General features: G+C 49.7%; 1 protein-coding gene across 1 annotated transcript in view; it reads right to left on the minus strand.

The window, feature by feature from the left end:
- Positions 1–15,237, minus strand: part of SLC6A11 (solute carrier family 6 member 11) — a 125,362-nt gene that overhangs the window by 22,592 nt on the left and 87,533 nt on the right. The window contains exons 7-8 of the mRNA XM_027523938.1: positions 8,996–9,099; positions 654–778 (exon numbers count right to left, since the gene is read on the minus strand). Coding sequence (XP_027379739.1) covers positions 654–778; positions 8,996–9,099 — 229 coding nt within the window. The remainder of the gene's footprint in view (positions 1–653; positions 779–8,995; positions 9,100–15,237) is intronic.

The raw sequence follows: 15,237 nt of genomic DNA on the forward strand, positions 1-15,237 counted from the left end.
TAATACTATACAATGAATTGTCCCAGGATTCAAAACCATGTGAATCAAGGGGAGAGTTCTTCACCATTTTGCACAATCACTTCAGCAGCAACTACCCTACCTGTGGTGTGTTGGATACAAACACGTGTCATTTAAACATGAAGAATGTCACACTCATGGTGAGTCTACCCATAGAATGAAGAAAGGGAAAGGGGTCCTTCCAGCAGAGGGAGAACAGTATGTGCAAAAGCCCTGGGGTGGAAGGGAGGGGGCAACCACAGATGTGAAAGGAGACCACAGTGTGGTGGGGAGAGAGGTGGGTGGTGAGACCCCAGGAGCTGGGCAGTGCAGGGCCTTGGGGGCCATGGCGAGAGATCAGCCCTATGAGAAGCCAGAACAGACTGTTCGCCAGGGGAGGACACGGTCAGGTTTGCATTTCAAAAAACAATCACTCTGCAGGAGAGTGACGCACAAAACAGAAGGGACAACAGTGGGGGCAGGGAGGCCAGTGGAGGCTCCTGTGGTTCTTGAGGTGACAGTGACGGTGCTCTGGGCTGGCAGCTTCCCCCACGGGAGCCTGGTCTGCGGATGGACAGGGGCCCCCTCCTGAGACCTGAGCCCAGGAGAAGAGCAAGCTGAGGAGGAAGGCCATGGTTCCACTTTGGCAAACTCACCTGACTCTGCCACCTCGGCGATGGGCACCCCCTGCTCGTATGCCATGAAGCCCAGGACTGAGAAGATGGCAAACCCGGCCACGAAGCTGGTGCCGCTGTTCAAGCAACAGAGCATGATGCAGTCCCTGGTGGGGGAAGCAGGGAGAGGGGCTCGGGTCAAAACCCGGTGGGGGGAACCGGGGCAGCACTGGAACGTTCTGAGTGCCAAGGAAGCCCTCAGGGTTCAGAGAGGGGAGGTGGCTGGCCCATGGTCACATAGCTTCTCCTGCATTTTTCTAGAAGGTGAGGTCAGTCGCAGACCGGAAGCACAGACAGGAGGTGGGAAAGAAGGGAGGCTGGCAGGTGGGAAAACGCACACCAGGAAGGAAAGACTTGGAGACACACCAACGCTTCTCCAAACTCCTGGCAGGAGAGAAAACCAAGGGAAGCAAGAGAGGATTGATTTTCTGGGAGCTCAAAGCATGAAGATATCAACCTCTGAAAGAAAGGGCTGCTTCCCAGCCAGCACAGAGGCCTCCGGAGAGACACCCTTCCCAGCCCAGCATCTCGCAGACCTTACACAAGCCTCCACTCTGATGCTGCAAGGAGCAGACCCTCCCAGGCCAGACTCCTCATGGAGGTGGGCAGGGGGTGGGGGGCTGCTTCACCAGGGCAGTGACTGCCCCCTGCTCTTGGCCAGGGTTCACAGCCAAGAAGCACCAGCATAAAGCCGTGACGCAGGAGATTCCAGACTACAAATGACGGGGCTCCTCCCAGAGGAAGAAGACGGAGCCCGTACCTCCTAGCCCTTCCAACCTGGGGCTGTGTACCATCATGCAGGCGGGTCAGGGGATCAGACTCTCGGGACCTCGGCCACCACAGAGCATGCACATGGGAGTCAGGCTTACAACACCCGTGACACTTCACTTTAAAGGGAGGGGCCTGAGTGGTCTGTCCAGTCTCCTCCTTGGAGCAGCACCAGCCCGGAGCATCCCCACCATGACCCTAGCCAGCAGGACCACCCACCTTGCTCCATGGCGCTTCGCTTCTCGGATGGCTCCTGCCGCTCACAGTGTAAGAACTTCCTCATGCTCTGTTCGACCCAAATCCACCTTCTCTGGGAAGTGTTAGTTCTAACCTCCCCAACAGCCTAAAGACCTGAAGATAGAGGCCCTATACCTCCTTGAGGTTTTAGCTTGCTCAGTTAAACCCCCCAGTTCCCTTACCAGTGATCCTGTTTGTGATCTGAAATTCAGTCCAGCTTGTCCCTCTTCAAGAGTGTCACATCCAGGACTGAGCACTAGACTCAAGAACAGAGCAGGACTCTCACCTCCTCTTCTCCTGACACCATACTTTTTGTAATGCAATCAAAGGTTACACTGATGTTGGTGACTGTGACCCCCAGTTGCCTTGCATTGACCCTGGGAATCAAGGGCATGGTGGGAAGAGCATTAGACTGGGGTTCCAATTCTCCCAGCAATATCTTCTCTCTGGGCCTGCTCTCACTGGCTAGACGACAAGACGGCTTGGATAAGAGGATCTCTTGGGCCTTGTGATCAATTAAGTCATTTTCAAGCAAGCAGTCACTTCCACGCCTTCCTCCCTGGGGTGGAGTGTATTTCCCGGCCCCATTGACTGAGGGCTTACCCACGTGACTTGCTTTGACCAATGAGATAGCAACAGATGTGACATAAACAGAGGGCTGAGATGCACTTGTGCAATTGGTCTTGTCCTCAGCCCTTCTGTGATTTGCCACGAGAAGCACTTTCCCAGGGTAGCTCCTATCTCTGCAGCCTGGACCCCAGAATGTACACATGGCATGGCCTTGAGCCGTGCCTGGACCCTGGAGCCAAACCTGTCCAATCTACAGCCTGAAAGACAGAGTCCCCAACAGACTTACGAGCAATAAAAGCAAATGCTGTGGTTTTCGTGGTTAGCTACCGAGTTCTGGGGATGCTTGTTACACAGCATTCTTGCAGCAGTGGCTGACTGATACAGGTCTTTTCTATAGAACTCTTCAGGCACTGTGGACAGAGACTGGGCTACAAAGCCTGGAGACTTTATCTGCAGGCCTGATCACCTTTTGGGCTTCTCACATGGCGCTAGTGGTAAAGAACCCAGCTGCCAATGCAGGAGACATAAGAGACACAGGTTTGATTACTGGATTGCGATGATCCCCTGGATAAGGGCATGGTAACCCACTCTAGTATTCTTGCCTGGAGAATCCCATGGACAGAGGAGCCTGGTGGGCAACAGTCCATAGGGTCGCAAAGAATTGGACATGACCATAGTAACTTAGTATGCACGATCACCTCCACTCTGAGGGAAACTCAGCTCAGCCCAGGAAAGCCAAGTTATTCCTAAGGCTGAGATAAATCTGTCCTGCATGCCTGTTTCTGGCCCCTGGAAATGGTGCAAAACAAGGCAGCACTGGTGAGGAAAGGGTTTTCTCCACAGCCTCTCCATGCTGGGATTCTTCTATGTTTTCAGACCAGAAGTGCTGAGCACCGTTACTGAATCCTGAGGCCCAGGGAGGACAGACACACACTCAAGCTCTCTGTCATCTGCTGGGGAAACTGGAAAAGACTCTGATGCTGGGAAAGACTGAAAGCAAAAGGAGAAGATGGGGATGAGATGGTTGGATGGCATCACTGACTCAGTGGACATGAATCTGAGCAAACGCAGGAGATACTGCAGTCCCTGGGGTCACAAAGAGTTGGACACGACTTAGAGACTGAACAACAACACTGAAGCTGGGATGTGAATCCAGTTGTCTCAGACACCAAAGCCCACTTTTTTCCTAGGAGCTACGCAGAAACAGTGCTCCCTAAGAATTCAGACTTCTAAGAATTCGGACTTCCAAAGGAAAATAACCTTTGGGTATTCATGTGGTTGTTGGAAACAAATGTCCCTTATTGCAAGGTCCCCACCTTCCCTCAGAGCCCACCCTCCAAGTGACTTCCTGACCACAGAAGGGTACAGGCTCTGAGCAGATCCAAGGTCCCTTCCATCTCTGTGCCCTTGCACCCCTTCCTCAGAGCACCCCACCTACAAGCAGAGAGCCTAGCGGCCTGTGTTCTGAAGTGAGGATTTTCCCCATCTGGTTTGCTCCATTTGCAGCCCTCTAATTCCTTCCCCACAGGGCACCTTCTAGGTGAAAAGCTACATAACATGCACTTTGAAGTTGGCAGGAGCTGAGCTGGGCTTTGAAGACCTCCAGAAGCTATTATGCTGTCGGAAGAGGGTATTAATTTACTCCCTCTGAGTCAGGAAGATCCGTTCATGGAACAATTTGGAAATGGAAATAAAAGGAGCCCTTAGACTTTCGCAATGTCACTTAGGGGATTTGCTTTCTTCTGCTGATGGGAAGGGGAAAAAATCCTATCTGTTGGATGGGGGAGCTGCAGGGGTCTGGGGCGGTCAGCATATTTCACCCACGTGCTCGGCGGGGAAGAAAGCTGCCACTGTCCCAAGATACAACCTGATGACATGGCAGTCTTGGCCAAATCCTTGCTGATTTTAGTAGTTGGGAAAGAACTGGCCAGGCCTGGGAGTGAGGAATAAGGGTGCAGGAGCCAGAAGGGCGCAGGTTCAAAGCCACGTTGCATCGAGCCTCAGTGTCCCCATCTGCATAATGGCATGGCTCTTTCCTCACTTCCTTATACTTCGGCCAGCGCTCTTCTAGGCTGGAGGGACGGTGATGAACAAGATGACTCACACTGCATCCTCATGGAGCTGAAGGTCAAGCAGGAGGTGACCTAGGGATCTCCACCCCGCCCGGCACACAACAGAGGCAGGCTGGCGGCTGATGTGCTGACAGACGGATGCGGACAGCATCTCTCTCCAGCATCCCAAGGGGGTCACCCTCAACCTGGACCAGAGGCCTGCTGGTGCTCTCCCTGTGCCCATGTCTTTCTCTTCTTACCCTGGTTCTATCTGTCTCACTGCTGACAGTGCTCTACCTCTCACGTCCCAGACCCGCCTCCTGTGAACACCCTGAAGGATGAGAGAATCTACCTCGCAACCTGGTCTGACCTCCCACCTCTCTAGCATCCCTCTGTCCAGTGGTCCCCAGTGACCTCTCTGCCCAACAGCCCAGGGACTCTTAAGAGAGCTCGCTGGCTTCCCCTGCGGCCTTTCCTCCAGCATGTGGGATCTGCCCCCTTTCTTTGCCTTGGTTTTGCCAAGTTGCAATCTTTATAGACTGGAGGTGTACCTCTCAAGGTAGCGATTGGGGGTCTCACACTTAGTGACACATAGAGCTCATGGTTGGCTTAATAAGTGGGTGAGTAAAGCCATCACAAAGTCAGCTTTCAGAGAAAATGTGGTGGAGTGCTGGGATGGAGGTTAACAGACCGTAGCCAGAGCCCAGGTCCACCACACCTAGCTGGCGGGTGGAGGTGAGGACCATATCCATGAGCTTCAATTTCCCTTCCCTCGAAAATGGAGATAACATGAGAGGGACCTCATCACTGACCAAAGTCCTCAGAAATGAGGCGCCCACTTGAGCCTAACAACAACCGAATGATATGGCTATCACATCCAAGGTCCTATCCCACCACCGCACGTTGACATGGCTCCTCTCACTGAACCCTCACCTACATCGAGGGTTCATTTTCAGATCACAGCTCATTTGCTGGTGGAGGAAAACGAGCTGATTATTTTAAGAGCGTGTTACTGATCTTTTTCTTGGTGTCTTAGGATTTTTCATTTAGATCTGTTTCTACTTTTTACATTAGTACGGATACTAACTATTTTGAGTATCACATTACATGTTAATTGATTTAAATTGAAGAAAGTAGGGAAAACTACTAAACCACGCAGCTATGACCTAAATCCCTTACGGTTATACACTGGAAGTAATAAATAGATTCAAGGGATTAGATCTGAAAGACAGAGTGCCTGAAAAACTATGGACAGAGGTTAGTAATGTTGTACAGGAGATGGTGATCAAAACGATCCCTAAGAGAAAGAAATGCAAAAAAGGCAAAATGGTTGTGTAAGGAGGCCTGACAAATAGCTGAGAGAAGAAGAGAAGCAAAAGGCTGAGGAGAAAAAGAAAGATATACCCATTTGAATTCAGAGTTCCAAAGAATAGCAATAAGAGATAAGAAAGCCTTCCTAAGTGATCAACACAAAGAAATAGAGGAAGACAATAGGATGGGAAAGACTAGAGATCTCTTCAAGAAAATCAGAGATTCCAAGGGAATATTTCATGCAAAGATGGACTCAATAAAGGACAGAAACGGTATGGACCTAAGAGAAGCAGAAGATATTAAGAAGAGATGGAAACAATACACAGTACTATACAAAAAAGATCTTCACGACCCAGATAACCACGATGGTGTGATCACTCACCTAGAGCCAGACATTCTGGAGTGCAAAGTCAAGTGGGCCTTAGAAAGCATCACTACAAACAAAGCTAGTGGAGGTGATGGAATTCCAGCTGTACTATGTCAAATCCTAAAAGATGCTGTTAAAGTGCTGCACTCAAAATGCCAGCAAACTTGGAAAACTCAGCAGTGGCCACAGGACTGGAAAAGGTCAGTTTTCATTCCAATCGCAAAGAAAACCAATGCCAAAGAATGTTCAAACTACCTCACAACTGCACTCATCTCACATGATAGCAAAGCAATGCTCAAAATTCTCCAAGCAAGGCTCCAACAGTATGTGAACCAAGAACTTCCAGATGTTCAAGCTGGATTTAGAAAAGGCAGAGGAACCAGAGATCAAATTGCCAACATCCACTGGATCATAGAAAAAGCAAGAGAATTCCAGAAAAACATCTACTTCTGCTTCATTGACTACACCAAAGCCTTTGACTGTGTGGATCAAAACAAACTATGGAAAATTCTTAAAGAGGTGGGAATATCAGACTGCCTGACCTGCCTCCTGAGAAACCTGTATACAGGTCAGGAAGCAACAGTTAGAACCAGGCATGGAACAACAGACTGGTTCCAAATAGGGAAAGGAGTACGTCAAGGCTGTATATTGTCACCTTGCTTATTTATAACTTATATGCAGAGTACATTATGTGAAATGCCAGGCTGGAAGAAGCACAAGCTGGCATCAAGACTGCCAGGAGAAATATCAATAACCTCAGATGTACAGATGACACCAGCCTTAAGACAGAAAGCAAAGAGGAAGTAAAAAGCCTCTTGATGAAAGGGAAAGAGAAGTGTGAAAAAAAATGGCTTAAAACTCAACATTCAGAAAACTAAGATCATGGCATATCCAGTCCCATAACTTCACAACAAATAGATGGGGAAACAATGGAAACAGTGACAGACTTTATTTTCTTGGGCTCCAAAATCACTGCAGTAGTAACTGCAGCCATGAAATGAAAAGACTCTTGCTCCTTGGAAGAAAAGCTACAACAAACCTAGACGGCATATTAAAAAGCAGAGACAGCACTTTGCCAACAAAGGCAAACACAGTCAAAGCTATGGTTTTTCCAGTCGTCGTGTATGGGTGTGGGAATTGGACTATAAAGAAAGCTGAGCGCTGAAGAATCGAGGCTTTTGAACTGTGGTGTTGGAGAAGACTCTTGAGAGTCCCTTGGACTGAAAGCAGATCAGACCAGTCCATCCTAAAGGAAATCAGTCCTGAATAGTCATTGGAAGGACAGATGCTGAAGCTGAAGCTCCAGTACTCTGGCCTGATGCAAAGAACTGACTCATTGGAAAAGATCCTGATGCTGGCAAAGATTGAAGGCAGGAGGAGAAGGGGATGACAGAAGACGAGATGGTTGGAAGGCATCACTTGATGCCATCAAGTGATGACTTGATGGAGCATGAGTTTGAGCAAGCTCTGGGAGCTGGTGATGGACAGGGAAGCCTGGCGTGCTGCAGTCCATGGGGTTGCAAAGAGCTGGACACGACTGAGCAACTGAACTGAATTCCATGTTATTATGTCCTTTAATTTTGTAGATGATTTTCATATTTTGTTTGGAGATGTTATGCAGAATGTATATAGATAACATTTGTATTAATGTGACTTTTTAAGGATTATAAAATCTATATGTACTCAAGAGTAAAGACAAGACAAAACATTTAAATTGTATGGGAACGTACAGGTAGAAAAAGCCCATCATTCCATCTCAATGCTTCTCTTCAGAGATGGCTCTTTAATAGTTTGTTGTGTCTTTCTAGAAATTTCAAAGTTCTAGATATTTCTGTGAATCAATGTGTCATTTCCCTTCCTGACCTAATCATTTTGGGTGTTTCCATATCTTTTTCATTATGAAAACAGTATTTTACTCCTCATTTTAGGAGGGTATCCTTTTTAAAAAAAGTATTTAACTCTTTAGTTTTCCTGCACTTACTATGGTGTATATGTGGAGCAAAGTATTAGGCTCCGTCCTAACTATTTCTACCAAAATACTTATCCTAGCTCAGAAACATTTGCTGAAAAACCCTTCCTTTTCCAGTGAATCTGTGTTGAGGGACAGCATCATTGCCATGAGTCTATGAGTTTCCACATTACAATGAGGAGCTCTTGATCTTGGGGGGCAGAGACGTGCCATCTGCCCAGCCCTGCATATTCACCATCTGTGTCTGTGATGGGCATGGAATCAGAGGTGTAGAGACCTCAGCAAACAAGCCACTGGCCTATGGTTAGAGACCAACGTGCCAAGTTCACTTCTGCCGGACACTTTTGGCTGACCTTGGGCAAGTCCTTGGACTTCGTGGTCTCGGCCTCAGGGCAGAATGCAGGCTGCAGGCATGAGGACTAGGTAGCCAGGGTCACACAGCCCCAGGCTCACCCCCAGCATGGGTCCCCTCTCCACACTGGGTGCAGCAGTGGCAGGAGGCTGGGGGTGGGGAGGAAGGTCCATTAAGAAAAAGGCAGCAGGGCACTGGCCACTCCAGGTCAGACTGGACAGGACCCTACAGTCAAGCGAAAGGAAGCAGGAAAGAAATTCCTGACCAGCAGGCAGAATAAGGCCCTCAGTTTTGGAAGACCTGGGTTCAACTAGCTGTGTGACCTTAGTGTGACCTTGGGCCAATCCCTTATCTGCCCTGGGATAAAGCTCTGCTGGAGAGGGTGGGATGGAGGCGTGAATACAATTCTTGGCATGGACTCCCTCCGAAGCCTGGAACTTGCTCTGATCATGTTTGTTATTCTCTGAGCTCCTCTGATGGACCACTCTTAGACCCTGGGCTGGGAGAGGCTGTCAGATCACCCAGGGTCCTCCCCTGCCCCACCTGGATGGCTGGCACCTGACTCTCCTCCTCTGACAACCCTGTTTCCCTCACCCAGCCTTGCAAGGGTGGGGAGAGATGACAAGGAACTAGCCAGGCAGCATGGAGGGCTCCCAGGTTCTGTGGAGAGTGGGTGGTCAGGGCTGGGGACATGCTCACCTGTAGCAGTTGTTGTTATAATTGTTATAACTTCCCAGAGCGGTCAGACAACCCAGGCAGATGGCATAGGAGAAGAAGATTTGCGTCCCAGCATCTACCCAGACCTGTAGGAGGGCACAAAGAAGTTGGCAGAGAGAGAAGTCAGATGCATGGCCAGGGGGTAGGGAGGCGGGGTGGCCCCTTTCTCTGAAATCCCCTGCCCACGCCCAACCCCCACAAAAGACTCCAAAAAGGGACAATCAAATGTCCTCATCTCAGGAATGTGGTTTTTAGAAGTTCTATTCTCAGGATGATTAAATATAAATGTCCTTAATTAAATCCAGAAATTTCTGGAGGTTTTGGACAGTAGTTCACCAAGCAGCAAGAATTTGGGTGTTAGGACCCTGCTCCAGCTGTGTGGGCTTGGAACAGTTTCTTAACCTCTCTGAGGCTTAGTCTCGCCACCAGCAAAGTGGGGAATAAACTTCCCCTTCAGGACTACTGAAGCCAAGAGTCATTTTTCTTCTGATGGCCGAGACCATCATGAGAAAAGCTCTCTTGGGTGTCTTTGAACTCACAGAGTTTTACAGTGTCTAGCGGGGGTGGGGGACATTCACCAGGGGGCCCAGTTACAAAGAAGCCCCTAGTTTTCCTACAGGTCTGGAGGCTTCTCCTACTCTGCCCCATGCACTCAGCCAGAGGACAGTAAAAGGACAAGAAAGGGGGTAGGCACCACCTCTTGATCACTTTTCCAGAGAGCTGTTACTTGGGGGCTTCCTGTGTGGTACATGTGGAAACTCCTTCCTCAGTCTCCAAGTGTCCCTCAGAGAGAACTGCCAGGGGATGGCGTGACACATGCAAGAGGAATTACGGTAATTTGTCTAACACTCCTTCAGGCTCTCTTTGAGCTCCACTTTAGAAGTCATCAGGAAACGCCACAGCTCAAACCCAAATGCAGCTGATGAGACTGATGCTTGAGAATGCAGTATCATTAGAGAATAAGGTTTTATACCAATTCAAATACTAGCAAACATCTGCTAAGCATGTCCAACATGCCAGGCGCTGCTGTGAACCCTGTATGCATTACTACACTTGAATATTCACACCAACGCCATGCAGGAGGCGCTATTATTAGCCCCCTCCTACAACTGAGGAAACTGAGGAACAGAGAAGTTGAGTTACTTGCTCAAGAGCACACAGCTGAGAGTGGCAGAAACGAATCCAAGGAAACCTGCCTCTAGAGAAGCATGCCTAACCAGTCCCGGAATTCCCCAAGTCTTCTGCTGTAACCACCCACCCAACACAGGACTCTCTTCTGGAACTTCTGACAGAACAGTCTCTGCTTGATTACTGCCAGTGACAGGGAGCTCACTACCTTTTGACACAGCCCCTTTCCTCTTCAGAGAATTCTGACCATTAGCACATTTCTTAAAATGAGAGGAAATCTACCTTCTGAGTTCCCAACTCTGGGGCCACTGAGGCCATATCTCCCTCTCCCATGTGGCATCACTTTACAGATTTGAAGAACCCTCTAGAACACTTCCTTTTCCAGGCAAATTATTACTATTTCCTCTTTTCTGGGGATTTGACTACACAGCCCACATTACTTTACCCTGGATTTGCTTGCTTGGTAAATCATTCAACAAATATTTATTATGAGCAAAGTTCACAATGCTGTCTCTTGACCTAAAAAGTACATACATTTTTTCCCTCTCTAACACAGAGCTTTTGGGTTTAGTGCTTTTGGAGCTAAATGAGGAGCTTAGGGAAAGCCATTTCATAAAGTGTGTGTGTGAGCTGGGCGGTGTAGGGGAGGATGCCAGCAGATCATAGTTGACTGAGACACGATGAGGGGGAAATGGGAAGAAGAATTTTTAAAATCGTTTTTCAAGGAAGGGGAGTTGGGAGATGGGATAGCCATGAGAGTAAATACATTCAGGGAGAATTTTTTCCAAATGGTAGAAACTTTAGGATACTTAAATGTTGAAAGAAACAACCCACGGTAGGGGAAAAGTGTTAAAAAAAAAAGATTTGAGAGACAAATGGGTATATTTTAAAGTCCTCTTCTGCCTCAGTGTCCCCACTTGCCACCTCAGTGGATTCCCTTTTCTCCTCGGGAAGGCCAGTAAATGTTATAGAGAAGAAAAAGACAGGTTTGCTGCTGAACCAGGAAACAAAGTCAGATCCCAGGAGCATGGTGTGAGGATGCTCAGCACTCGACCAAGCCCTGGTGGTCCAGGGGTTAAGACCCCGTGCTTTCCTATTTACAATATCTAGGACACGGAAGAAGCCTAGATGTTGATCAACAGATGAATGGATAAAGAAGCCGTGGTACATACACACAGTGTGGTACATACAATGGAGTATTACTCTGCCACGAAAAGGAACACAGTTGAGTTAGTGCTAATAAGGTGGATGAATCTAGAGCCTCATTATAAAATCAGAAAGAGGAAAACAAATATTGTATATTAACACATGTACATGGAATCTGGAAAGATGGTACTTATGAACCTATTTGCAGGAGATGGCAACGGAGACACAGATATAGAGAACAAACTTGTGGACCCAGTGGGGGAAGGAGAGGGTGGGACCAACTGAGAGAGCAGCGCTGAAACATACACATTACCATACGTAAAACAGCCAGCCAGTGGGAATTTGCTGTAAGATGCAGGGAGCTCAAGCCTGGTGCTCTGTGACAACCTAAAGGGGTAGGGTGGGGTGGGAGGAGGGAGGGAGGCTCAAGAGGAAGGGGACGCATGTATGCCTATGGCTGATTCATATTGATGTATGGCCGAAACCAACACAATATTGTAAAGCCACTGAGATGGTCTGACACAAGGGGCAAAGTGAGCCTAACAGAACAGGCCAACAGGACATTCATGAACCTTCGACCAGTTTGGGGATGCCTTAGGAAGTGGGAATCCTGAGTGATCATTTGTTGAAAACCTACTGTGTATGCGAGGCTCTCAGGGGACAATCTCATAACTTGCATAACCATCTCACTAGGGAGTATTGTTGTCTCCATTTCTAGAGAAGAGGAAATGGACCCATAGATGGTCAAACAGCTAAGGAGGGACAGGGTCAGGTTTGAACCCAAGGTGTCCTGGCTCCACATTTTAAAGGGAGAAGCCGGGGCGTTCTGGTGTGCTGGGCAGGCCTGGACTTTCGGCAGGGGTTCACACAGCTCTGTGACTGTGAGGTCAACAGGACAAAGGCAACATCTCCTCCATGAAAGGAAGACCAGGCCACTGAGCCCCACTGACTGACCAGCATCTCCCAGGATGCAACAAAGGGAACAGCTCAGCTCAAAGGGCTTCCGAGTTCTTGACACAATCTGAAGGGGAAATAGTCTCCACTGAACAAACAAACCCTAAGGAAGCTGGGTCAGCTGCTGAGAAGGGATCAGTCCCCATGATCTGTGGCAGTGAATGGGGGGCGTTCTGGCCTTGTAGCTGGGGGCGGTCTTCATTCAGAGGTCTGGAGAACAAATTTGCATGGGAATCTAGGGGGCAGGGACCCTTTGGAAGAGAGGTGGTCCCGCCCCCTAGCTCTGGGGCAACCAGTTCAGAGCAACTGATTCCAGGGAGCCCTGGCACATAGCAGGTGCCGAGAACAACAGACTGGGGTGTAACCTTCCCTCCCCACTGGGCCAGCGGGGCCCAGCTGGGAGAAGCAAGGAAGGATGGACAGATGAGGACACAGTCTCCTCTACGAAGATCAGGAGGTACACTGTCAAGCTGGGTGTTTAGTTCCTGCTGCCTTGTCCCCATGGACTGCCCTCTACGGTGTTCAAGGCATCGTCCGTGTCCTGTGACCTGGCCCCTGCCCCAGGGAGGGCGTCATCACAGCCAGGTTAGAGACCGCTGTGTGTGGGGGGAACATGCCTGCCCACCTTGACCTTTACATGTATCAACAGAGTGTCTAATCTCCTAGAAGTTTAGGGGGAGCGCTTCACGTCTTTCTCTCACCTCTTGGAGAGAAGCGACCTCCCGACTGGGGAGACGGACAGAGGGTCACGGTGCGTGTGTGGTGAGTCCCTCCCTTTTTCTCTCAAGCACAGATGATTCAGTGAGATGCGTTGTGCTTAGTTGAGTCATGTTCGATTCTTTGTGACCCCATGGACTGTAGCCCACCAGGCTCCTCTGTCCATGGGATTCTCCAGGCAAGAACACTGGAGTGGGTTGCCATTTCCTCCTCCAGAGGATCTTCCCGAATCAGGGATCGATCCATGTCTCCTGCATTATAGGAGGATTCTTTACCCGCTGAGCCCTCAGGGAAGCCCCTCAGTAAGATGTGTGTGGAACAAATACTCAGCACAGAGCCTGGCTCTCGGAGAGCGCAGACAGAAACCCAGCCGTGAGCTCCGAGAGCAGGTTGCTTAGTCAATGTTCATCCCTTCTCAGGATCCACCAGTCCTCACGAATCTGGAGAGAAGAGCCTCTTTTCCCTTTTCTCCCCACAGTACCTAAGACGGGGCGTCCACTATGTGCCAGGTGAAGTCCCAGGAGCTCCAGCCCTCCCTTCTCTTAAGAGCAGGAGAGAAAGACAACAAAGGTGGGCAGATACTCCAGAATACATCATCCAGTGGAGAGGGGAGCATGAAGGATGGTGTGAGGTGGGGCATGGAGCACAGGGCAGCAGGGGCCAGGGCTCTGCTCCGTGAGGGGCACGGCACCTGCTGCTCAGGCAGCTGGAAGGGGATGGGAGCTGCAGATGTGACTTGCTGCCGTGTCTAAGGCAGTGCAGGCTGCAGACAGAAGCTCTCCCAGTAACCCGCTTTCATGTCTATGAACAGCCACCCGGCCGAGGATAAGGGCAGCACTTCTGTCTGAGATCAAAGCTGGTGCCAGCAGGTGGGCCTGGTCCGTCCTTCCCTGTGCCCTGGAGGAGGTGGCGCTTGTCACACTGATGCTCCAAGGTCTCTGACAAACCCAGCGGTGACCCAACCTGCCAGGGAAGTACCAGTGAGAGGAGCCAGGAATCAGGCATCAGCTTCACCTCCAGAAGCACTGATGATATGCTGGGGAGGGGGTGGGGAGTTCCACACACTTCATAGGCATGAGACTCACTGCTGCGGTCTGGTGCAATGATTATCCCCCTTTTATGCATGAGAAAAAACTAACTCTCAGGAAGGGGGCATTCCTTGTCTATTTAGCCTTGGAGAGATGTACACATCAAAGAGACAAACAAACCTCTGTAGCCCAGCCTGCTGTGGGAGACGGCACTGAAGCTTCGTGCAAAGACCACGTTACATGAGATGGCTCTTCCCAGGTGCCTGGCTCCCCATCTCCCTGGGGCTTCGTGGATAGGGCCTGGGCTCCGGGGTCAGGTAGACCCAGGCTGCCTCTTATCTGCATGTTGCTTCACTTTTCTGAGCCCCAACTTCCTTGTCCACAAAAGAGAGACACAATGCATGCAAAGTACACAGCGGGGCACCAAGTCAGTCAGCCAGTTCAGTCGCCCAGTCGTGTCCGACTCTTTGCGACCCCATGGACTCCAGCACGCCAGGCCTCCCTGTCCATCACCAACTCCCGGAGCTCACTCAAACTCACATCCATCATGTCGGTGATGCCATCCAACCATCTTGTCCTCTGTCGCCCCCTTCTCCTCCAGCCTTCAATCTTTCCCAGCATCAGGGTCTTTTCCAATGAGTTGGTTCTTCGCATCAGGTGGCCAAAGTATTGGAGCTTCAGCTTCAGCATCAGTCCTTCCAATGAATATTCAGGACTGATTTCCTTTAGGATGGACTGGTTGGATCTCCTTGCAGTCCAAGGGACTCTCAAGAGTCTTCTCCAACACCACAGTTCAAAAGCACCATACAACTCCCTTACTCTGCCTCTTCTTGGCGGTTAACACTTCTCCAATACCGTGCTATGAAAACAGGCTCCCAGGGCTTTCCCTCCACCCCAGCCCGCCCAGCACCCGGCCAAGAAGGTGCTCAAACCACCAGACCCGATGGCACACGTGGCGTTTGGCCGTCCATGCCTCCAGGACAGAGCTCAGTGGCCCTCTTGGGCCCATGATAACCCACAGCCTTTTCTTTCTTTAACATTTCCTTTTCAGACGGACAGCCACACACAGACACATGAATACACACACACAACACAACTTCTGTAAATAAAGCCTTCCACTGAGGTGAAAACATACAGCCCGGCAGAAAAGGGCTGAAATTAAGCTCTTTCTCTGGGCTGTTTATATGGGTAAATATTCTCAAACGATTAAAAGTAGGTTAGGAGAATAATACAACAGCTGTGTTTCCAGTG

Source organism: Bos indicus x Bos taurus, chromosome 22, assembly GCF_003369695.1.
Source record: "Bos indicus x Bos taurus breed Angus x Brahman F1 hybrid chromosome 22, Bos_hybrid_MaternalHap_v2.0, whole genome shotgun sequence".
Lineage (NCBI taxonomy): Eukaryota > Metazoa > Chordata > Mammalia > Artiodactyla > Bovidae > Bos > Bos indicus x Bos taurus.